This window comes from Seriola lalandi, unplaced genomic scaffold (assembly GCF_002814215.2).
Source record: "Seriola lalandi dorsalis isolate HSWRI2012SDOR001 ecotype SW California unplaced genomic scaffold, Sedor1 jcf7180002054805, whole genome shotgun sequence".
Lineage (NCBI taxonomy): Eukaryota > Metazoa > Chordata > Actinopteri > Carangiformes > Carangidae > Seriola > Seriola lalandi.
The window spans coordinates 524763-551297 of record NW_019525358.1 but is presented as its reverse complement, the minus strand read 5'-3'; the positions used below and the strand labels follow the sequence as shown (position 1 = coordinate 551297).

Genomic DNA, 26535 nt, shown 5'->3' with positions numbered 1-26535 from the left:
AGGGGGGTGGGGTGGGGGCATCTGCTTCATGTGATTTATTTAACCATTTCTGTGCTCTATTCTTCGCTCTGCCCGCTGATGAGAAGGGGAAACTGTATTTCAATGTGCTACAGTAATATCCAAGCACATTCATTTTCTTTTTATCAGCACAAAAATATGAAGAACGGGGCTGTGATGTTTCTATAAAGTATATAGTCACAAAAGAAGTACAATACGACATGCTTCAATACAGAAAAATATGGGAAACATACTCACAAAGTTGCTGCGTAGTATGTTCTGTTTTTTCAATCAAATCAATCAAATCAATATTAAGATTGCAACTGCTGGGACCTTCTGTTATGCAACTTTATATCTTTGGTTCACCAAACTTATTGTTGTTGCTGACATTTAGCATCATCCTCATGCATGTGGTTTAGACTGTAGGTCAGGAAGTGCGTAGCTCAGTTTTCTTTTTTTTTTAATGTTTTTTTGCAACAGTTTCGGTATCCCTACTGTGAGCTACATGTCCTTAATCATAATACAGTAACATCTTTGCTGTTCCTGTTGTTATACGATTTCTCCATCCGCATGCCAACGTGCATGCAACACAGACAAAACATTTTTCGTAGTGTTTAAATGCTACAATTCCTGCAGCAAGCGCAAGAAAGCTGATCTTCATTAGGATAATTGCTTCATTTTATTCATAAACAAAGAGACCGCAAAGTGATTCTTCTAGATGCAGGAGATTATGAGTACAGTTATTGGCCTTGGCAGATTTGTGTATAGCAGGCTTTGGTACATAAATTAGCGTAATCATTGTATGAGAAAACCATATCAACATTTCAAATAAGCACAGACGGAGCTCATCATCTCTCATTTTCACACTCGCCACTCTGCAAAGATCTCACAGTGCGTCCAACAATTTGTTTTTCATTTCAGCTCTCTGGGAACGGTGTATTACAGCCTATGTTTTTGGTACTATCATGATTTTTCTTTTCAGTAAAGGCTCTACGTGAAATGGTGTGAGGCTGCCGTTTAGTCTCTGCACAGGAAATGAAACACTAAGGAGAGGAAGGGGTGAAGGGGAGGGGGGGTCTGGGGGGGTATAGGGCGACTTTGAGGCACCTTGACAGGTCAGAGTGTGAGAGTTTCGACAGGCTGTGGACTTGAATGATCGTATCTGTTGTGGGTACGGCAGAATCGTGAGGGACAGCGTTTCCAGGCACCAAACTACCCATCGAAATGAATGATTGGAAATTCATCATCAGGTTTTTTTGTGTTCACTCTCCCCGTTGGAAGAATTGTGTTTGAATTAGTAGGCTGACAGCAGATCCAGGTGCAGGTTATAAAGTCTTAGATTATATAAGAGGCGCAGGGAAATTTGCCTGTCAGAGTAGCAACATGGCGTTCGGTTTATTTGTTGGCATTTCAATCCCCTGGCTCTGCTCCTAATGGGTGTTTCCTCACTAAAGGTCTGCGAGGATGGCGTGATCCAACAGATTCCATAGGATGAATGTATAAAAACACTGATAAACATAGTGCCTGTGCTGTCGAAAAATGCAGCTGTTGGGTGTATTAAGAGAGGGTTCGCAAGCCTGGGCAAACATGAACAGTTGTCTTAGCTTCCTGAGGCATGTCCTGTGCAAATAAAACTGGAGATGACTGGTTCAGGTCCACGCTCACAGACCACGGACCCACTAAGTACACACACTAGGATACATACACTCTCTCGCAGGTAGACGCGCACACTCGTGCTGTACATGCAGATGCAAAGATGTTCACACTTGCTTGTAACAAAAATAAACACAAGCACACATGTGAACACACAGACCACAAAAAATGCTGTTGCGTTGTTGTTGTTGTTGTTGTTGTTGTTGTTGTTGTTGTTGTGCAGCAGCAGCAGCAGCAGCAGCAGCAGCAGCCTGAACCCACCACTGTGGTGATTACTGCATGGATAGAAAATTAATGTTTTAATATGAACAGTTAACCTGGTGATCACATTCAACACACTCAATAAACTGTGAGTGTGATTACAGTCTTTATTTTTGGAAAGATTTATGGTTGAGACGTGCGTATTAGCAAGATGTGTGATTAGGAAGATAAGTAAGCTTTATTTTTTTAGTTTTTTAGTTTCACATGTTGTCGCTTCCTTCTATAATTGCCACGCGACTTTACAGCTAGAAAAAAAATCTCACTCAAACAGTATGATGGGAGTAGCTTCATTGCAGGGTGACATCACTGATGTCAGATAAATCACTGACATTGAAAACACACCTAAACACGTGCCGCCTGTGATCTACGTAGCGTTTTATGTCAATAGATTACGTTAGAGTCACTTCAGGAAGTTAGTTAGCTGGTTAGGCCACCAAGGATTGGTCCTCTGCCATGTGCTGTTTGTCTCGGTGCCTCTCTGAGCCAAGTATGTGTGTGACTCCCCTCCCTATCACTACAAACCCACAGTGCCCCCAGGCCCCTTTTTGCCTCAGTCTAGTAAACCACCTCTGGCACTTTTGGGCTTTGTTCATAATATTTTCATTGTAGCTTTGCCTCACTTTCCAGGAATTCCATTCTCTCTGTGTGTTGATAGTCGGTCTTTGTTACTCAGTCAAATGAGAACACTTAATCTTATAGAAGAGCTGCACCCTGTACTTAAATGTCTTCTTCTTTGCATATCGGTGCTGAATGTGATTTGGCGTTGCTTTTACCTGTTTGTTTTTTAAACTCTACACACACACACACACACACACACACACACACACACACAGAATAATGCTTCACTAATGTGTATAGGTGCTGGATATTGCACTTAAATTTAAACATTTTTTTTCAACAATTTCAACTCAAATTTTATGACTCTCCATTAGCTGTTTTAGGTCTGTTTCAGCCCTCAGTATGTTGATTGGTATGTGATGTGTTGGTGCAGCTGAAACCGAGTGTGTTCGCTGTGCAAACACAGCATTGCTGGCTCTCCTGGTTTCACTTAATCTTTGACACAAAGGCACTGGCATGTGGCTGGGCTCTCAGACAGGTTCAGTGACAGCAAGGGAGAGAGAGAGAGAGAGAGAGAGAGAGAGAGAGAGAGAGAAAGAGAGAGAGAGAGAGAGAGAGAGAGAGAGATGGATATGTTTCCAAAAATATGGGATAATTTCTCAAAAGGTAACCGTTCTCATATTTTAATGTGTATTTATTCATTTATTTATTTATTTTTATTCTATCTACATAGGAAGATCACCTTTTGGTGGATTTCTGCAGCCCTTGAACATCACAGCAAACACTCACACATGTGACTGATACCATGCCTGGTACTTTGGTCACCTCAAGACCTTACTCCTGGCTGTATAGAGACGTCCACACTCCTGCCAGTCTGGATGGTGATTTATTTGCCTGCCATCCCATAATTACCCACCGGGTATATGGGAGGACCTCTCTGAGATTATAGTTTGTCTTTGCAGTAAAAAAAAAAAAAGCCTGCGAGACTTTAAAGGATTTGCCAGTAAGCTCTTTTAAAGGTCTTTTGATGTTTTATCAAGGACTGAAACATTAATTGGAAATATTTGCTATCCGTGTAATGATGGGAATGGTTAAGCAAACTATTAGAAACATTTCAAAATGGAAAACATCTTATTTATTTTTTATCCAAAATTGTGGTGTTATCAGGAGTTGTGTTCTTAATTACTGCAATTCTGCTTGTTAAAACTGAAATGTTACCTCTTGGCACTGCAGACAGTTGTTTGCAAAGTTTGATAGCGTTCAGATGCAAAAGTGTTTTCACAGTGTTATAAGTATGGAATGAATATTTTCACATCAAAAGAATTGTTTCTGTGTGTTTTTCGTTTCTGTATTTTTTTTTTGTACATGGCTCGAGGCTGGAAGAATGAATCCAAAATGAAAAGTGGTGACCTCTCATCAGACTTTGACAGGATTTTGCTGACACCAGCCGTAGGTAATCACCAGCTTTTTGGCAGCAGAAAGGCGTCAGTGCTTTACTAGGTGTACACCACCTAATATTCTTTTAATTGACTTCAGAGAAATTGTATCAAGACGTGCTGATGAAGTTACAAATTGGCTAAAGCAGCTCATTCTGAGAGCCAGATCTCCTTGTTCCCTTTGGTTTGGTTTGTTGTGCTTTCTGCTGCTCCGCATAATGACGAGGGTGGAAGAGTGGAAGATTTCAATTACTCAGAGAAAGTCAAGGAGGTTGTTGAAGTTTGAGAAATAAAACACGGGCTGGTTGCTATGTGGAGATTGCGCCCATTTGGAATGTAATTAAATTGGTTTGGCTGCTAGCCAGTAAAAAAAACAAAACAAAAAAAAAAAAAACATTCCTTTCTTCTCATCTCAAATGAAAATGTATAGAGTGTTTTGCTGAAAAATACCTGGAGGGAACAGTAGGCTGTTGAATATTTGCAATACAGCTTGCATTGTGCAGTTGAAATGAGTTTTGAGATGAGTTATCCGTTGTGGTTTCCCCTTTGACATTTCAAAGGTATGCAGCTTTTGAACCATGGATTTACTGTAATCTATTTTTTTCTATTATTGATGTGTGGTTGAGTTATAAACTGTAAATTGGCTTCCCTGCCATTACACTGACTGTGCCATATCAGAAACCACTACGCCACGAGCGCAGACACAGACCTTGTGATGATGTTTATATATAGTCCCATGTAAACCCCAGTTGTTGGTCCCAGTCTACATATGAAACAGCACAAGACCATATAGAGTGTGTTTGGATCGTTCACCGGCTCCTCTGCTCAACCACAGAGTAACCAAACCATACTGAGACATGTAACAGACTTTACTGCTCTAATTTGAAAATAATGACCAACTGAATTCTATGCAAGGACACACATGACAAAGAAAAAAAAAATTAGAGGGTGAAAGTATAGAGGCTGCTGAAGAAAGTATACACACTGAGGAATTGCAATGTATGGCAAAGGTATAAATCTGTGGTGGTAGCTCAAAGCCTGCAAATGCTCTCACAGACACTGGGAGAATTTTAAGAGGCAGCCAGTCTACAGCACTCAAATTATAGCCCTAGTTTACATAAGACGGTTCTGTTCTTAGATTGATAAAACTGCTCAAAAAAGTGAACATTTTCAACAAAGAAATGTATCATAGTCCATAACACCTAATGGATAGATAAATAGATAGCATATGAAGTCGACTGTGTTACCACTTCCTTCCTTTCAACTGTGCGAAGACCAACAAGCGATTGACGTTTGAGGTTGTTTTGGCACTCATCAAGTAAAAAGTACAAAGTGATCTTCCTCTTCTTCGAATGACCTCAGAGCAACATGAACCACAATAAAGAAAACAAATGTTGGCAGATTTTTCTTTTGTGAGACATCCTTTTGGAAAATTGTACTGTTTACATTCAAGGGAACTTTCATGGTTTCTCTTCAGGCATTTGTTTTGGCTGAATAATAATAGCAATTTCTGACCAGTCACAACAGCGTGAAAATGCCCTAACAGTTGTATTATGAGAGAGAGGGGGTGAGGGGGAGAGAGAAAGAGAGAGAGAGAGAGAGAGAGCTAGAGAAAGGAACCAGCAGATAAATTCAGAAGCATAAATGCGAGCCGTTAGGTTGTTGTGTGTTTGTTGTGGAGGACTATAAAAATCTAACCGCTTCTGATCCACATGTCGCCTGATCTGCAAATGGATCGAGCTGCCCACCCGAGCTGTTCTTACAAAATCAGCCTGGCATGGCGTTATAATAGCTTTTTCTTGTACGTGTCCTGTCAAGTCAACTTAGCCTCTTCGGGTGCTATTTTAGTGTTAGTCAAACAGTCGATAGAGGAAACTACAAGTCCTGTGTGTGTGTCGCCGCTTGTCCCCAGAGAGCACACGGAAATATCGTCGTATGTCCAACGCCGCAATGCCTTCATAACCCCCGTGACACTTTTTTTTTTTTTGTGCACTTTACTTTGAAACCAGACCCATGAAGCGAGGCAGAGAGGCCGCTGAGATGATGAGCTAATTAGTGGGGGTCTACCAGTGCTAATATCTGTTTGCAGATTTGTGGGTGCTGTATAGCGTGCGTGTCTGTGTGCTCATGCTGCACGGTTGATTTTCAGTCAGAGGCTTAATCCAACATGCACATGACAAAGCCTGCTAAGTGAATCAAAAAGCTGTGTATCAGTGGAAACAAGGCTCCTCAGTCTCCTCAATGGAGTTGGGAAGATAGAGCGAATGGGCACAGACGCATGCCAGCACACCTTCAGGGCATTGATTGTGTGCCATAATGCTTTCATGTGGCTCTCCTGCCTATGTCGAATGTAAACTCACATCTCAATAAGGCGTAGGATTTTCTTTAATGTTGTCCTCCATGCACGCGTCGCCAGATGCTGTACGTTGATGAGAAAAGATGTGAGTAAACGTGTATGCGCGAACCAGACCAGACTTAAGGATATACATTGTTAAGCTCTTTAAAGATGTAAGTTTTCTACTATTGCAGCTCTGTAACTTGTGCAAGAAACTAGCAACCAAACAAACTGACAGAGAGGAAGAAGAGATGGAGAGATAGAGCTTTATCTGGCACACGGAGAGAAAGAGGCAGGTCGAGCAATTCTGCAAACTTAGAGGAAAAAAAAAAGAAAAGACGAGAAAAGAAAAGAATCAGTAGAATATACACCGCACATTAACATGGATACACACACACATGGGTTCACACAAACCCAGACCAAGACGAGTCCTCTTTCCCAGGCATGCACGTGCTGACATGACACCTGCTCTCACTTTCATTTGTGCTCATGCACCTGCTCACACTCACTGTTATTTTCATTACAGCGAACAGTGAACATCATCCTACATCAGACACCAGCGCTCCCACCACACTGTGATCACAGAGTAGTTTTCAACAAGTTTCCACAACTAAATAACAACGTCAATGCAGGACAGTATGAGTGTTTGATGATTAGCTGTCTGGTTAAGATATTATTAGGTAACAGTAAGGTTTAGCGAGTTAATATATTTTCGGGTAAAGGAAAATAATGCTGAAAACTTGTTGCCAACTATTTTTGATTGATGACTACAATTTTGAAGTCATTTATCAATTGAAAACGGCAAACATTTTCTGGTTCCAGCCTCTCAAACGTTAGCATATGCTGATTTTCTGTTTGCTTTATCTTTGTTCATTTTAAATCTTTGGGTTCTGGCCTGTTCCAAGGACAATACAAGCAATTGAAAGTAGTTTTTGACAGCTTAATCGATAACAAAAATATTGTTATTTGCAGACCGACAGGAAGCCGATGGACTGTTGTGAGGAGGTGAGATGAAAACCTTCCATCTCCCTTTTCCTCGCTTTCCATGTGAACGACCAACTATGTTTGGATTAGCACTAAGTACGAGCATGGGTAGGTTTAAGCTTTGTGAACAACTGATCAGTGCTGTCCGGTTTCAACAGAAGACAGTCCGATGAAGTTTTGTGGTTTGGGCCAAAAAGGTGTCTCCAGGAAGATAACGCAGTGTTGGGAAAGATATGCCAAAACATTTAGAGAGCAATACTTTCACGTTTTCTCACATTACACTCTAACAGTTTTGCTTTCCTCTTGACTTTGATGAAACCACACTCTCTCTGCTGTGGGGTGAGGACTTGGTACATCCGTTTTAATTTGTATTTACTATTGCAGTTCATTTAAAAAACAAAAAACGAGCCCATCATCTATCCAAGCAGCTTCTTACATACATAGTTACGTTTTATTGTAAGGCGACTTTTAGTCGCCATTGTAATTATGACAGGAAGCAGGAAGTCAGGTGACGTAGTATGTATAGTGAGTCCACATTAGGAGGAGGTGAAAGGATGAGTCGACAAAATATGGGACTTTCACAGAGGAGACTGTTGTTAGTTTCCTGTGTGAAACCGGTTTTCACAGAAATGTTTTTTTTTTCTTCTTCTTATATCTATGAGCGTTCCACAACCTGAAGTATATGTTTATTATCGTAACCATGACGATGGAGGTCCTCCAACCTTGACAAAGTACTCATTTTTAACCCAAACTACGACCTTTCCCTAAACCAAGTTGTTTTCATGCCAAAACCTAACCAAACCGTGACCGTTCCATAAGCTTAACCACGTGTTTATTATTGTAGCCATGACAACGAAGGTCCAGTATACGCCCTCCTGCTGCTGCAGGCGCTCTATACAAGGGGTAGGGACATATATGATCATTAGGTTGGAGGATTCGTCGGTACGGTATATGCATTCAGAGGATTCCTGCTTCTTGACATCCCTTAAAATGAAATGAGATTTTCTGTGGTTGCTCAGACTTGTTTATTGTATTTGGCAACTACTATCGCTAAGCTGCACAAACAAACCCAAGCAACAAAGCAACACAAGGAGTATAAGCAGGTCTCATGTACAACATCGAGGTGACAGATGAGCTAATTGGGGATTAACAGTTAATAACTGAAAGAGGTGAGACAAGTGCCGAGCCCCCTCTCTGTGATATTTCTTTATTTCTGGTCCTGCTCATCCTCACGTCTCACCTGCCATGCTTTTGTCTCTGCCTCCCCGGATCCTCATCCTCCCTGTCTCACTCTCCCTGTCTCACTCTGCTGCCTTTCTTTTCTCTCCTTTCCGCTAACACTTTTTATTCTCTCTCTCTTTCTTTCTCTCTCTCTCTCTCTCTCGGGCTGATTCTCATCAGCCTGTATTAGTTGCAGATGCAGAACTAAGTGGCTGTGACAACATTCTCAGATGCTCCAGCTGCCACAGATTTATTGAGTTATTAAAGTAATGTACTATGATTAAAAATGCTAATTTCCCCTAAATCGTATGCCAGCTTACACAGTTTTTTTTTTTTTCAGAAGCTGATTTAATTACATGGAAAATGAAACAAGACCCAATGATTCAATCTTTGCAGCCAATTGCCTCTCCATACAAAAATGAATTACCTCATGATACAGAATTATTGTTTGGGGTACAAAAAGTGAAATGATAGCGGGATTGTTTTAGATTGAACAATCAGAGCTTTTTCTGTTGCATTTGTACTAAATGCATCGTGCACAAATGCTTACGTTTGAGCTATTATATATATTAGCTTAACTTGTATTTTGTTTATATATCATCTCAGCAATCTCACCCCAGGCTGTAATCTGAAAGGGAGCCTTTGAACTGAGTGTAAAAAAGATTCTTTAAAATCCTTATCTTGCTGCTAAAGTAAGCCACTCAATACATGTAGGTTAGTTCTGGTTTTACATTTAAAGCATGGGTTTTAAATAACGAGAGAGAAAAGTTTCCCTTCCCAATATTATTATGAATTGTGTCCTCGTCTATTCTGAATAATTTCCTTTCCCCTGGGGGCTTTGTTCAGTGTGCTTTCCTTGGCTCATTTTGGCCTCTCATTATGCATTGCATTCATGTATTCGTTTATATAATGTGCAACACTGCAGCTTCATTGGACAAATCTCAGTCGTTTTAGGCAGCATTGTGTGTGATACATGAATGGTAACATTTCTTTTCTTTGAGTTCTTACTTCTTACTTAAAGCTGTCAGTTTCTCCTGCTGCAGTTATTTTGCAGAATATGCAAGGGCCCCTTTTGAACATCACCGGATTGAATCAGCTACTGAAAAAGTAATTCTCATTTAAATAATGAGATAGAACTTTTTTTTTTTTTTCCCTTGATCACTTGATCTTTTTGCAGAGCACTTCTGCTGAGCTGCAGATAGCACCGCGCTGCACTCTTATTCCAGCTCCCTAAAATCACTGCAAGATGACCAGAACGGCTTCCACATTCTGTCTGGATCCCATCCATAGTTTCTCTGCGTAATGTAACAGATCCTCGCCAGTATCAGCGCCACTTTATAGCACTACCCTCTGAACAGGACCTATAGGTGAGCGTGTGAAATATCCGTGACCATGTCAGATGTCTTTCCCTCTCTGGAAAGGATTGACTCGTGTGTACGAGTACGGCGGAGGGAGCGGCTCCGGCCTTCCAGATGTCCTAGACATAACAGAGGCTTGTCAGCTCTGTGGCTGGGCTCTAAATGGGTCACTCTCCTTGATATCACACAGCTCCTTCACAATGACCCCACTGTTCTCCTGATATTACAGCACACCAGGTGGCTCACTGTGAAAGTCATGGCCAGACAAATATGGAGTGCATGTGTTTGTGAGTAGTCAGAAAGAAAAAAAACCAAAAAAAAACACATGAACATGCACACGTGTGACTGCCGACTGCGGAGTTGTTTGTTTAAGGTGTGGAAATGGTTTTATTGCTCAAAGCGGATATTTTAATACACAGCACCAGTCAAATTCAGCAAACTGCAGCTTTCTGAAAGAGCTTATAGAAAAAGCTCACTGATGTGTTAAAAGAAAGTATTGGATTTTTTTTTCTGTCACTATGTGATTTCATGTATCTCCTGATTTAAACCTTGATATGTGGAAAATGCATTCTGCATTGATCTGCTACACACCTCTTCCAGAGCAGTGTATGCATGGCTGTATGCAACATAACATGCTATACAGGGAGCTTTGCAGAGAGGAGTAGGAGGGTAGTAACAAAAAAAAAAAAAAAGAGAGGGAGAGAGGAAAAGAGGGGGTGGGTGGATGGCAGTTCAGTGATTTCTGATTTATGGTTTGATTACAGACTTTCCATCCTGCTGAAGAGCGGCTGTATTTGCCTGCATCACGTGAACTTTTTCTCACATGGCCTAGTGGTGCAGCAAGCAAGCTCCGGCTCGTTCTGCTCCTTGTCAAAATGAAACGCACACATTTGCACGTAAACACGCACGCACACACGCGCACACACACGCACGCACACACAAACCAGTAGGATGGCATGCGCACAAATACACACTGATTGAGAGATAAAATGGAGAATGGCTCTTTTAGTCAGCTGAGCAGTCTCCCCTCCAGCAGCCTGGCAACCATTCAATACCATTTACCTCCTACTGGGAAATAATATTGATATTCATAAATGTACCCGGTAAAAGTACAAAAAAAAAAAAAGAAGGAAAAAAAAGCAATATAATAGACAATCTGATTCGAGTACAGGTGTGCACTGTCTTGGGTTCATGACATCGCACTCATCAGAATGAATATCACCACGTTTATTACTGTTATGAGAAGCCAAACTCTCTTCATCTAGAATGTCATTGCCACCATTTTGTAAGAAAGGTAGCCTTGAAAATTCAGACAATGAACTTTCTTTCTTTCACCTGTAGCAGGCTGGATATTCTCTACTGAGAGCTGCATTCCATTAATAGTCTGGGAGTGATCGGACCTTGGCGAGAAAGAAACACAGTAGTGGAGTGCGCTCCCTTTATGTGCCATTAGTGTTTTTAACCAGCATCGATCCACCTGCATTTAGACCATGCTGGGTGTATGAATAGGATGAAAGCTGCGCTGAAGGAGCCGGTCATTGATATCATATCTCCCCAGGCATTCATTAAACTGCCATTCATTCTTCCCCTCAGGACCTCCTTAGGCCCCCTTATTTTATATTCTCTAAATGCACATTCTGCACCGGGGACTTCTTTAAAGTCAAGAACCGGGAGAAAAGCTGGGTCGTGATTTGTGACTTTGGCGGGAGGGTTCCAGCTGTCAAAATGAATACAGCACTGTAGGTCTGAGAACATATAAAGGTTGGCCTCATTGGTTCAAAAGATGCTTCTCATAATTACAGAAAATTGTTTTGACATTGACCTGCCAAATGATGTTTCAACTGTAGTCGACAGTTTGTTGGCTAGCCATTTGGCTTTTTGTCCATATCTTAAGTCAAACATTAATTATTGCTAAGAAATTGTTATACTGTATATCCTTGGTGTTTGACTTATTCGATGAAATTTAAATTCTATTTGTTTTTTCTGCGTCGACAGCGCCCCCTACATTGCTCAGTAGGGATTTTAGGTTCAGTCTGACACTGTTGGTTTGCGGTAATGTGTTTAAGGCGGTTTCTAAGAGGATGCGCACAAAAAAATGTTTGTTTGTAATATCTATTATTTCTAGTTAAGCAGTTGGGGAGTGGTTTTATTAGCTTAGGGTGCTCAAATCTGTGATTTAGGAAATGCTACTTTCTGGCACTGTGTGTAAGTTATGCCACGTCATCATTTGGATCAGCAGGTAATGTACAGAGCACTAAGGCTACAGGACTGCCTTTGCTTAGATTTGACAGAACATCTTTTTCTATCACCACAACTGGAGCCATTAGCTACATGCCTCTCCTTTGTTATAGTGCAGAACAAATTCAATACAGAGTGTGCAGGAGCTGCTGTTGACTCAGCAGGTGTTGAAATAATATGAACAAAATGTAACGTCTAGTGGGAATCACATCACAGTAGACTAGGTTGCTAGCTTCCACTTTCAGAGTGAAACACAAACTTAGTAGCACAACAGGCCACTCTGAATGTTTCATGTTGTAAAGGGACAGAAGTCTTTGGGAAAATGGGAAAAAAGAACCATCTTGTATTAACGCCTGTATGCTGAACAGGGCCGTGATGTGCTCCAATCAGGAGTCAGCACTCAAATGTCAGTCAACAGCTGATGTGGAAATACCCACTCAGAGGATTGACGCTGATATCCTGTTGTGTAAAATGGAAAACTATGCACAATAGCTTCAGTATCAAAACAGTTTATATTTCCTCACACAAAAAAGTGATTGGACTTTATGACTTGAACAAAAGATGAAAATCAGTCTCCAATACCTAGAATTTAGGGTTCCAGCTGATCACCATAGTTCTTGCAAAGAAGCCGGGTCAGAAAATACTTCCACCAATAGAAACTGAATGTTTAAGTTTGCCTTTTTAAAAAAAAAAAAATATGACTGATCCCCATCTCTACTTTATTTTAGTTCTTTAGAGACTGAGACACTTCTGGTTTTGTGGATGAGCCGTCACACACTATATGACTATAGTCAGTCAGCCTGACAGCAAAGCACAGAGTGGACCTGATTGTTTCTGGCGGCGCTCAGAAAAAGATCTCAAATTAACACCCAGTAAAAGCTTATGTTAAAAAACCAGTGAACACCAGAAAAAAAAAAAAAAAAAAAGGCCAACTGAAAAAAGATGGATGAGCTTGCAGCGGTTCCGGCATCGTCAGGTACATTTGAATATGAACGGCCCCGACTGAAAGGTTATGACCCATAAAGAGGGGGAACGATTTGAGCGAAGCGTGTAGGGGGGAGAAATGTCAGAGTGAGAATGGCAGGAAATATGTTAGTGACAAGGAAAAAGCTGCCCCTGGTATTCTAGAGCCCCGATGAGTAAAAATAGGGCATTGGGCAAGAAGGCAGGAAACCAGCAGAGCGAGGCCTCTAGTAGGAATTTCTTCTGGGGAGGAGAGATAAGGGACTTAACTCCCTCCTGTCTGGGCCGGCTGACTTTAACATGCGACATGTGATCACTGATCACTTATGTAGAGATGGACAGAGGAAGAGGAGATTGAAAAATTGAATAAATGATTTGTGCACTGAGCGATGTATGTGTGTGTCTGTGTGCTCTACTGTGTGTGTGTGTGTGTGTGTGTGTGTGTGTGCGTGCGTGTATGTGTGTGCTTTCTGATGATTTGTCAGTTATTAAGCATCGACTTTGACAGGGCTTTTTAATTAGGTCAAGACTTGTGATCGAAACCAAAGATCACACACACACATGAGGGATCTCGCACGCAAACACACATACTCATACTCACACACATACCGTGTAAACCATACACACATACAACACACACACACACACACACACACACACACACACACACACACACACACACACACACTCTGAGGTAATTGCTAAGTAGTGGAAAGTACCGTGTGTGAGAGTCTGAGGTTGCTCAGGTTAGAGAGTGGAAGTCAGACAATAAACAGTGGCCTTATCAGACTCTGGGCAGAGTTTCCAACCTGATAGCCCAACATATAACTCTGAATATTAGAAACAAATGTGACCTCCACACCACTTGCCTCTGCCACTCACTCCTGTGAATAAGCAGTTTTAATAGAAAGGAGCCCGAGTGGCGAGTTTGTCTCTGTGTTAAGATTTCAGACATTAGCCTTGACCCTGTGCTTCGTCACTGCCATTTTACCACATTTCACTGATCACGCAGCGTTCTTCGATTTGCCCGTAGCTATACGTGACATCACCGACACAGGATTTATCAGGATTTTCTTTTTCTCCTTTTTTTTTTTTTTCTTACAAATCAAATTTACAGGCCTGGTGGAATGTGGTTATTGATGCCCCAGAAGAGGCGAGACAACGAGATGATTATCATATCATTGATTACAGTAATTTGTGCACGGCGTGGCAGCTGCTGAAGTGACAGGGCGTTCACTGACAACTACACAGTTGACAATCTGACCACTTCTTATAAAGTGTGGGTGGTGGCAGGAGTTCCCGATGCTGATCTCAGTGGGGGAAACAAAGTCAGAACCTGCCCAAGCGTCTACATTAGAAACTAAAAATAGAGCACGGCAGCTTAACATTTACACCAACAATGGAGCTCACAGACGTTACAACAACTGTTTTGAAACATTATTTGAGAGCCAAACACATAACCCTGGGTAACAATAATGAGTTTGTCATCACTCATTTACTAATCGAGGATGCTCACTGGCTGACTTTTAATTAGTTAGAAAAAGAAAAGGCTCATACATATGTATTTTATCTTACTGTGACTCAAACTGCTACCAAACAAGACTTTAGGTTGAGTTGTTCTCCACAACTGTTGATCTGCATATAAGCTTGTATAAAACAAGAGTAACCTCTTGACATTAACAACAAAAGTCTCATTCATGTCCTAGTTTTACTGCTTCTTCTTATTGTAATGAATAGTCTGCTGCTTTATTTTTTCTTTTCTTTTTTTTTTACTCCCCTATAGAAAATATAACTTGAAATCTGGAGTAATACACGAGTTGGAAGGTAAAGATCATTTAAGATTTCAGGAACTCCTGCTGCCCTCTGACAGCATAGTAGCTCTGTGTGAAATATGCTACATGATAATTAGAGTTCAAAGACAGTGGTGCCTGCATTGACAAGAAGAACAGCGTTGCATAAGTGTCCTTACGTGTCCTTGTCGTGTCCAGTTGCTGTCATATTGAGGACATAGCCTTCCTTCCAGCAATATCGCTGTATGAGACAATAACCTAAATACCTGTCGAATTTCTCTGTTTCTTTGTGATCCCATTTCATCCTCACATTCTCTCTCTCTCTCTCTCTCTCTCTCTCCATCCCTCCCTCACCCACACTCCCTCATGGTCACTCTCTTAAGTGATTGCTACATTTCATCTCATGGTAAATCGGCCGTCAACCCGGTGAGCTATCATTATGCAAATGATGGGCAATTCAATTTCAGTTGGTCGGAGGGGGAATTTCTAATTAGGGTGAGGCACAGCTCTCAAGATGGAGAGAAAGATGTAAAGGCAGAGAGAGAGGAAGGCAGAGAGGTGCTGTGAATGGATAGAGGAGGTAAAGGGGTAGAAGAGAAGAGGAAGGCAGGAGAGCGGGGGGTGGAAGAGGAGAAGTATCCATCCACCGAAGTCAACACCTGCATTACAATTACACTGGAGTCCCTTCCTCCTGCTCTGCCCATTGTTTTTCTTCTTCTTTATCCAGTTAATTTTAATAAGGCACTCGTTCTGAGAAACTAGAAAATGACACACATGAAAAGGTTTCTCACGCTTAAGGCCAGATTTGTGAAAACATGTTGGTGTCTCAAAATTCAAGAAAGATGAAAACAAAAAAAGTCTAATCACATTGATACTAAACTTTTCACGACATCGTGGTTAGGACAGTTCTCAAATTAGCAAAATGACAGTTTCACATGGGGAGAAAGAGAGGCTACTTAGTGTAAACTATAAATATATACCTCTGACTCATCTGCTACTTTCAGTAGGTCATTACAGCTGTCTCATAACTTGTGGCAAGTCATACATGAAGGGGGAGGTGTGGGGTGCGTGTCATACACTGAATCTAAATGCGAATCATTTTGTATTGTTTTATAGGAATTTACTCTTGGTTGTCAGAACCTCTTCTGAGGCGAGTCAAAGTCGACTTTGAGGTCTTGTCAAGGTCTCACGTTAAGCATCAGACCATTAAAATGAAACAACATCTGAACTTGGGCCACAACTAATGATCATTGTCAGTATTGATTATTTTCTAAATTAATCTATTGTTTGTTTTGTCTATAAAACGTCTATGCTGAATGTACAAATGTGCAAATGTCGGCCATGTTTACTAGAAAAATGGCCCAAATGATTAATCGGTGATCAAAACAGTTGCTGATTAATCTTCTGCTGATTGACAAATTAATTATTCAACAAGCTGTTTAAACTACAATGGGAATATTTCAAGTCTAATAATAAAAAAATTCACAGATTTTTTTCTGGATTTCTTGGATCTGCTAAACGTCAAGTCTCATTTTTGTGACGTACAGTTTGAGTCCAAGCTTTAGGGCTATGGTGCAATGGCTATTTCACAACTTTTAGTTTCAGGTTTTAGTTTAGTTTGGTGCATGTGGACACATACTGAACAGGGACGCTGAAAAACATGGGCAGTTTTATACATCTACAAATTTGAAATCTCTTTATATTCAGAGGCGTCGTTAACAAGCTCTGCAGAGTGAGGGTGAATAATGAGATGTCAAGTAAATGAACTACACTATAGGCTACATGTACATGTACATATTGGTTTAGAGTGTACACAGGTACAGTTTGGTATCATATGCAGTAAGCAGACTTGTCTTTCTCTGGGTGTGGAATTAATATTGAGTATTAATCACCGGTAATTACATTTTAAACACACATTAGTTTCAATGTGTCACTCAGTCTCTTTACAGCACCTTTATAGCAAAAACCTTTCGCATAATTGATGAAATTTGCTTCGGTATCAAAGGACTTAACATGATGAACACAATTATTATATCAGCAGTATCTGCAGGTTTGTGAATTACATTTTTACAAATGATTTTTCATGTTGTTGTGCTGCTGTCAGACGGGACCAGTCCTGTGCAGTAGGTTTATTTTGATGGAGCGTCTCTTTTTTTTCTTCCCATCACTGTAATGAAACATTGGGCTTGTCGGTGTTTTTTATTTATTCAGCAGCCCAGAGGGACAACATGTTTCCTGCAGGGAGAACAAAAGAAAAGAAAAAAAAAAAAGAAAAAAAAAACAACACTTGGTCAAACTGTTTCATCTTGATTGAGTGAATATGCTCAATTTAGCTGAGGGTTGTTTGCATACTCAGGTAGTTTGTGTCTGTGCGTGTTAGCGCTTAGTTAACAGTCAGTTATGATTTGAAATGTGTTGGTCTGTCTTTATCACACACCATCCAATATGTCTTTGTGTGGGTGTGGGAGTCAGTGCACATACCATACTCATGCGATCATTTTGACTGTTTTCGCACATCCACACTTACTGTATCTGAACATGTGTAGGTGTACCAATGTGTTCGGTATCAACCATACATTCACACAAGCACTGACACATACACACACACACACAGACACACACACACACACACACACACAGACACACACACAGAACAGAGGATTCAGCTGAGATCAGCAGCTCACCCTAGGCTGTCAAATATTCTGTCAGCACAGCCCAAGAATCACAATTGGACTCTTTGGGAGGCATTAATTCAAAGCACCGTAACAATGCTCTCTGAAACCAAATCAACTGCCTGTAGTCAGCATATCAACTCTCAACTAACTCTCTCCCTCTATCGCTCCTATCTCCATCTCTGCCTCTCTCTCTCTCTCTCTCCTTGCCTCCTCTCTCGCTCTCTGTCTTTGCTGCCTTGTCTTTTCCTATCCTCACTGCCTCTCTCTCTCTCTCTCTCTCACTCTCTCTCTCTCAAATGTGTGATTGAACTTCTAAATGTGTTGCTAAAGCTGACTTACTGTACAAGACTGCCCAATATAGAAAGCAGCTTCCTCTACAGTTCAGATCTTGTAAAAGTAACACTGTTATTTGAGGTAAATGCATCTAAACTAAAAAAAAAATGAGCCAAACATTCCAGTACTAATCTGATTTTTAAATTCAGTCAAATTTCAAACAGTACTTGACCATATTACTATAATTGAAAACATAGTACAGAGAAATTAAATGTTTAGCTTTGCTTGCTTTTACTTTTAAATGGACAAGGCCACATTCAGTTAGTTTTCTTCATAAGGACACAGAGTAATGCAGATAGCAGATGTCACATGTCTCATTACAAAACAAGATGTTTTGAAGCTGTTGGCTGCAGCTAATCATTATTTCTGTTATTCTGTGATCTGTTCATTATTTTTCTGATTACTGAATTAAACGTTGGTCTGTAAAGTGTGAGTAAACAGTAAAAATATTCCCATCACGATTTCCTACAGCCCCTGTTGACGTACTGTTTTGTCCAATTAACACTCTGAATTCCAAAAATATTCCATTTACAGGGATATAAAACAGAGAGAAGAGGCAGATTTGACAAGCTGGTACCACAAAATATTTGGCTTTTATTTTTTAATAAATGGATTATCAAAATTTTTGCCCATTCAATTTTTATTCAGTTAAATTTCTTTTCAATACTGCTCATCATTATGTCTTTTTATCAGTGTTACTACGTTACTTAAAATCTGTATACCGGCATTTTTATTATATTTGCTAGGTTTTGTTAAAGGAAACATCAGAACATTTATATCACAGTCACAGAATTTCTCATTAAATCAAATAACAGATGCAGCCTGACATTCGGGAGTCTCTGCACTCCTCAGCAATCCCCAATTTGTTAAGGAATTATTCTCTTCAGCTTCTGCCTGTATTAAAATAATCTATCTTTTGCCTGTACCTCTACTGGAAAAAACAGACAGAGAAAGAGAAAATCTCCCGTTTTTATATTAGCTAAATCTTCTTCTAACCATCTGTTTTCTGCCTTTAACACACTGGTTGTGGCTAGCACACAGCAGAGGTGCTGGCTCTGGCTTGTCAGTTGTTGGTTGTAAGTTGTATTGTTGTAACACCATGTTGTTTTGGCTTCAGGAAACCGCCTCATAAAAAAAGATGAGGGGCTCAGAAAAAAAATAAAAAAAAGATAAATGAAAATGAAAAGTTTCTTTTCTCCCCTCTGTATCAGAGAGAGCAAGGGCACCGACTGCACTTTATTAATGTGCTCCATCTCCTTCGCTTTTGTGTCAAGTGTAATACAAAGGGCAGGTGTGTGTCTGTGCGAGAGAGGAGGCGACAGAAAAGAGAGTGAGCAAATTTCTATCATCAGGAGTTATTCCAGTGCATGTTATCCTCGGTAAGAGGTGTTAGTGTTATACAGGTCTTTGTTGCATCTTTAAAATTGCCTTTCATGTAAATATGAGACATAATTCATCAACTGATTGCTTGTCTCCTACATTCAACTTCACTGTAGATGAAGCTTGATTACTTTTCCTTTCATTTGAACTGAAGCACTTCAGTCTTTAATTTAGCACTGTGATGAATCCTACAACAAACTGTACTTGACTGGAGCAAAAAAAAAAAAAGAAAAATCTTTAATTACATCTATAACTTTCACTTTCCTGTGTCGAGAGTTAAAAAATGCAGCATTCAATCCACTCAATAATCTGCACTTGTACTCGGCTGTACTTAGCATCTTAGCTTTGGTGCAATTTTAGATGGTGCTGTTGAATTTCCTATCGCACCTGAAAACATGCAGCCAAGCTCTACATTGTTGTTCCAGTAGATACAGAATCTGCGAGAGGCGCCTGTCGCTGCCACCAGACACACACAAGTCAAGTTAGGAAGAACAAGAAAGAGTCAGGGAAGAGAAAGGAAAGCAGCACTCTGTCACAGAAGTTTGCACAAAGTCAGAAACTCAAACTGCGATAACTGGTTTACATAACCTCCACCATCACCATTATATGGTGCCACAATCGAAAGGCAAATGTGACCTTCTCACCTTTACTTTCCATTGTACGATTTAAGTGTTAAACGACATCAGGGTGCATTTGCATTTTAACACATTTCTTTAAATGCCAGTAGACCGAGGTGAGAATGGAGATTAATTGAAAAAAAAAAGAAGTGTGATACCGTCACAAGTAAAGATAAATACATATACAGATTGATAGGTAGCAAGAGGGGGAGGGAAAGAGAGAAGCCGATGTTAGAGGTTCAGCTTGAGAATTTCCAGTTGATGTATTGTGCTCCAGTGTAAATCATGATCTGTGTTGACTAGTGGAACAACAAAAGCTATTGGAGAAATATAAACACAAGATAGGGCAGCGAGAGGAAGGGTGGAGGCGCAGCGTCGAGTCATAGAAAACAAGGAGGGACAAGCCGACAGAAGAGGACAAGTGAAGATAGGAGATGGAATATGAAGGCAAACCTGCGGTAAATTTAATTTAATAATAATAACAATAGTAATACTTAATTTTTATAAAACCTTTCATACAAAAATCAAAGTGCTTTAACTTTGAAAACAGAGTAAAAACAGGAAACACAAAATAATTTGAAAAGCAGGTAAAAATAAAAGTGCTCAGTGTTGCAGAGAAAGCAAGCCATTTGAAATTTTTAAAATAATAATCCACTATTCAAAAAAGAGACATTAGGATGCATAAAAGGTCATAATAAAAACAACATGTGGGAAACCATGTGAAGCACGCACATCACAATAGGTGTCATTTAAGGATTTCAGCAGAGCCTCCCTCTCTTGTACCTTTTTGGGGAGGCTGTTCCACAGTTTGGGAGCAGAGCTAAAAAAAAAAAAGGTGCATTGGTGGGGTTTCGGGTTGCTCGAAAGCCAGCAGCAGAGGATCTAAGGGCTCGTGGAGGAACATAAAGCAACAGGGAATCTGTGATGTAGGCCTGTCCTAAGCCCTTGAGAGCTTTGTATACAAGTAGAAGGACTTTAAAATCAATTGTAGAAGATACAGGGAGCCAGGGCAGTGTGGCTAAGACTCCAGTGATGTGTTCTCTCCTCTTTGTTTTTGGTCGCGGTCTAGCAGCAGAATTCCGGATAAGTTGTGACCTCTGAATGCATCAGTGCATAGCAGTAGTCTGGTCTATTTGAGATGAAAGCATGGATGAATTTTTCAGCATCTTCTTGGGTCAGGAATGGTGTACCTCGGCGATGTTTCTGCCACATCGGTCACTTTGTTTATATGTGACGTAAAACTTAAGTCTAAAATAACACCCAGACTTGTTTTAAGCAGCTCATAACTTTTGGTTTTGGGGCCAACTAATAGAATTTCTGTCTCATCTTTATTTAGTTACTTTGAATTTTTAGTGATTATTATCATTATATAATGAGTTGTTCCCACCATAGAAGCACCAGCACGAGTGTGTCGATACATAAAAACTCACATGTGTTTACACCAGGAATGGATGGAGAGTCAACCTGCGGTCAGCTATAAATAGCCTCGGCTCAAATGCTAGTGTTGGCTGGATGTTCCCAATGGTGTGATCAGTAGTTTGAGTGTCAGTAGTGGCCTGAGGCAGGTAGCCCCTGGGTACATGTCCTGGTTATGGTCGAGCTGCTTAGGCCTTAACTGACACACAAACATGCGCGCACACACACGCAACTTATCTGTTTGCCTCTCTCTCTTCAGGTAGCTACACTGAAATAAAAATAGTACATTCATAGAAATACAGCCAAATGGAATATGAAATAGCTATTGATGTAGGTGAAACTAACCAGAAATATCTAAACAATAACAAATAAATGGACATGTACAATACGCATCAATATGTTTTTACAATTCAGGTCTGTTGCTTGCGGCCTATAGTAATCAATGCGTTGTATTGATTTATTATATTACACAAGTACTGGGTTCACAATGGGCTTTAAACACATTTTTCTTCCTGGACCTTGAGCCATATATTAATGCATGCTCCTTTCTCTTCCTGTATTATAGTTTCTGGTATATTGTAGGTTATAGTTTCAGTCTGTCCTTTGCTTTGAAATAAACAACACTTAAATGTCAGTGTCTTCAAGGTTTATATGCTAGAACTTGAATACTGTAGATATCACTGAATCCTTCCCAAAGTCCCTGCAAAGTAAACAAAGTTTTAATAAAACTGACTGACAGTTTTATTATATATACTAAGCATTACTGTAGTACACACAGCCTTTCAAATTAAAATCTAAATTCAACATCTGTGTAAAAGCTAAAAAGCATGAAAATAAGAGGTGTCAAACACCATGGAGATCATACCTGTATCATCTAATGTCAAATGAAAAAATATCACACATTCATGAAGTAAAATGATTCATAGCAATGCAATATGCAAACCAATGTTGCACGCTGCAGCTAGGTTTGTCTCTAAAAAAAACCACAGAAGAAGTGAATCATACTCTGTTATTGACTGTTAGACCACCACCGCTAGATATCAAACTGATATTATGTAATATGTTTATGCAACGGAATTGACAGGACAATGTGTTTTATGAGTTAAAATATCAGCAGCAACAGCACTAAAGGGAGCAGAACGGAACTGTGTGAGGCTGAGTGGCTATTGGAAATGAAAGTTATTTTGTATTATTGATCCTCTGATGTCAATGTGCATGCATTGTTGAGTGCATACTGTACATACAGTGTGGGACACTGTCTCTGTAATGTATAAATACAGTATGTGTGCACATGCATGACTGTGTGTGTGTGTGTGTGTGTGTGTGTGTAAAGGTTGTAAGTACTGTATACCATAGATGAGTGATAGGGTTTCCCCATAAGCCGCTCTAGGCCTCGCATTCCTCTCATTGGTGGAGTTTGATGTGTGCAGGCCTTTCAGCTAATCTGGGAAGAATGTCGTCTACAGACACACACATGTGTTCCATTAAGTCCAGATCTGCGTAAATAATATAACATGCAACAGCTAACGTTACAGGTAACTATACCCCCACAGCTGTGCCTTTGGCTTTGCAGTGCCCCACCAGCTCAGCCTATAAAAAGGCAAAGCCAACACTCATATCTAATGAGTAGATGTATCCCAGTGCAGACGGTGGTTTAAGAGGCTGCTGATTTTTACTGATTGGATATTGAGGCCATATTCTTTTTTTCTTTCTTTCAAATAAAAACACGTGTGATGTGATTAATATGTGCGTATAAAAATATTTTACAGTTGAGCTATAGACTGGGTATATATTTAATGACACATCAGTCAAAAATATACGGTACTCCATATACTTATAGATCCGATAATATCATCAATGTATCAGTTCAGCCTCGATCAAATAATGTGTTGGGAGACCTTTCAGTTACTCATTGTAGTTTAAAACGTGCCGCGTCGCACTTGTCCCACTGAATGTGCTTTTTCAACATGATTCGTCAGGCACAATGTGAACCTGCCACATGCATCAGTATAATGAGTATCACATAAATCTGTACAGGAGCATAAATGTTTGTCACATGGCAGGAGCCGTGCGAGAGACCATATAAGTGCCCGACTTCCTATCCCCACCCCTCCCCCTATTGTTAAAGGTTCTAGATCCAGACGACCATCATTGGGTCTTTGTGTTTATTGTCTGCCTGATGTGCTTGTGCTGATTGGCTCGATCCGACCGAGCGACAGGACAATGTTTGCTTTTGCTGTCTGCCTGGGGAAGTCCCTCTTGTTCTCAAACAGGCCCAGCCGCAGTAACTGATACAAAGTTCAGAGGATGCCAGTCTCTTCCTGGTGTGGTGCAGCATCTTCCTGTGGCTGCACACCAAAGTTAGTTAGAAACTGAGTGAGCGATTTGTTTATGTGCGCATTTATTTTACCTTCACTGTTCTCATCCAGGATTACAGTAACATGAGCAAACAAGTCAACTCTCCTGCTACTGCTCTATTTCGGTCAGAACGAGAGTGTGGGTGTGCGAGATTAAAAAAAAAAAAAAAGAGGTTAGACTCACATGGTGTCAAGTAGAGATGGAAAACGGCTGGCAGCATCTGGTTTTGGTAGAAATATCACAGAAACCTAAAGCCAGCCAGAAAGTGAAAGAGAGGTGACGGGGGTGATAGTGTCTGAAGTGAGGACTAGAAAACAAAAGAAAGGTGTCAGAGAACAAGTGAGGAGAACAATGCTTCTTGCACTTGCAAACTGTTGTGAGCCAGCAAGGAAATGTGAGGAGTTTGGCTGTTGCTGTTCTGGGTGCCAGCACTCCTAATGAGTCTGTCAGGGCCAGTTAGCGCAGCCAGGCCTTCTTGTGTCCCCTCCAGGCCGCAGACAGCTGTTATTAGCCCCGTAATGGCATGCCACAGGGCCAGATTAGCCTGGCACACTGGAGAAATATCAAACATTCACTTACTGTGGCTCCTTTGCTGGCTAAAGCAGCTATTCTGCGAGGCATTCATTTAGCTGCGATGCTGGCAAGCTACCTAACAAGCCACGAAAGAAAAAGTCTCCAGTGAGAGATGCAGTTAGTGTACAGTAGCTCCTGTGCTGGGTAGGAAGAAAAAGAAATGTTTGACTGGAGGATGTACAAGACGCAACATACCAGGTTAAGTTACTAATACTAAATACTGTTGCATATATTGCATATATTTATTCTTAAAATTCAAAGAGAAAAATCTATATGAATTTTGAATTTGCTTTGCTGCTTTTATAAGTTGTTGGTTATCAGGCCGTTGCAGTGCTGAGGAAAGTTGTAAATGAAAGATCTTTTTGATAACAGCGCCTGCAATCATTATGCGAACCGTATCGACAAGATGGCCATTGCTGTCTACTCATCTGTTTTCACCTTTCATAATGAGCACAGGAAATCAAAACCTTACACAGCAAAGTACGCTCACCCTGCCTCAGGGGACAACCTACACTGTATACAGTCAGTGACAGGCCTACGCCATTAGAGATCGGCATACTGTTAATAAACACGGTGCACTGCTCTGCATAGGATGCTGCTTATAGGGTATAAATCATGCTCTTTGAGCCTGCTGTTTCTTGAATGTCTTTCATGCATGGTATGTTACATAAGCTTCTGCATAAATTGATTTGTGGCTTTCATTGCACTGCAATCGCTGTGCATTTAGGCCCATAAACACAATCTGCAAAGGTGTGTTTATGGCGGCTCCACTGTAAAATCTGAGGCCCTTGCTGTTCTCATGTGTAGACCTGATGCATGCGAACCATGTGACGGGCTAGAAATGGAAGGCAGTTTTGGTTGGTTCAGGGATTATTTTTCTCACCTAACTGTTAAATATAGTTAAACAATGCATGTTTCACTGCGTAGCAATATGAAGCCCTGCCCTTGAATGTATTTGTGTGTGTTTGTGTGTGCATGTGTGTGTATGTGCGTGTGTGTGTGTGTGTGTGCGAGTGTGATTTCTCAGTTTGTGTGTCTGGTGACCTGACAGAATGAATGTTAAAAATAAGAAGGTGGGACAGAGCAAAGCAAGTAGAAGAAGTGTGAGAGAAAGATAATGTGGTATTTGTCCTCATTAGCAGACTGCATGGATCAAGTGTGGCAAAACCATTAAGAACTATGCATAGTAGGCAGCAGCCATAGTCATCTCCAAATATAAATTCATGTTTTTTTTGTTTTTTTCCTCACTCTTATTAGCAGTTTCTTCATCACCAGCTGCAGCATTTATTTCAACAGCAGGCAGTGTTCAAAAGCTAAAATAGACTCTCCAACACCAGGGACAAAAGGATGTAGCTCATTCTATCAGTTAACACAAATACACAATAGGTGTTCCCTGTTGCATAAATCTGGTGACAGAAATGACGTGGAAAATGTGGGCCAGCTGTTCCTGAAGAGATGTGTTCACGTGACGACGGCACCGGAATCACAGAGGTGAAGTGAGATGAGCAGAGCTGAGAGTGATAAAGACGAGCAGCGAGACAGAGAAAAGTGAGATTTGAGGAGAATCCCGGGATGTGTCCCTGCTGCGACTGTGGGCCACGGTGCGAACCCCACCGAGTTGCACCGTCTTTCCCTGGCAGGGACCACTTGTTGCGAATCATTAGCTTCCCAACCACCGAGGGCTTCGCCACCACTCCTTCGGGTTGTGTTACACAGCTGAAACCCACATGGGGAAGTGCAAGGAGGAGCTGGCAGGCTTAGAGAGCACGCCGCACTGTAATTATCAGCTGTGTAACGTATAGAAAACCGGAGTCAGTAGACTATAGCGGTAGCTCAGGAGCCCTTGCCACCAAACACAAGAGCTTAGTTCCATTAGTGCCGCTGATGAGCCAACCTGATCCAGTTATTATGTGTGGTACATCACCATGAGGTGATGCGATTTAACATGGCAGCCAATGTGCAGGCTTTGTGACGTGGTGGAAATTTATGAAATGAACACTGGTAAACAAACTGGAGTATGTACAGTACATGTCTTTACTGCATGACCTCTGCTCTGTAGGAAAGCAAAACTTAAGTCACTTTAAAACTGAATTAGCTGAGAACAAATGTACTTCAAATCTCTATCTTTTCATTGTGATTTTATCATCCATGTGAATTCTCTGCAAAAGTCAAGAAAATAGATTTAAAACCCCCCCTCTCTTTCTCTCTCTCTCTCTCTCTCTCTCTCTCTCTTTGTCTCTCTCTTTCCCCCCTCCAGAGCAGATACGGTGCTGCAGATCGAGGTGTGAGGCTCTACAGCTCCCTGCCCATGCGCCCAAACCCTGACGGCAAGAGACTGCCCTCTACTGGGGTAAGACTCACCTCTCCCAGCCTCCCCCCAACCCCCCCC

The 26535-nt window shown here is 40.9% G+C and overlaps 1 protein-coding gene across 3 annotated transcripts in view; it reads left to right on the top strand.

The window, feature by feature from the left end:
* Positions 1-26535, top strand: part of tox2 (TOX high mobility group box family member 2) — a 110467-nt gene that overhangs the window by 24750 nt on the left and 59182 nt on the right. For all 3 annotated transcript variants that reach the window (XM_087179248.1, XM_023426061.2, XM_023426062.2), the window contains exon 2: positions 26404-26496. In XM_087179248.1, coding sequence (XP_087035374.1) covers positions 26455-26496 — 42 coding nt within the window. In that variant the 5' untranslated portion in view covers positions 26404-26454. The remainder of the gene's footprint in view (positions 1-26403; positions 26497-26535) is intronic.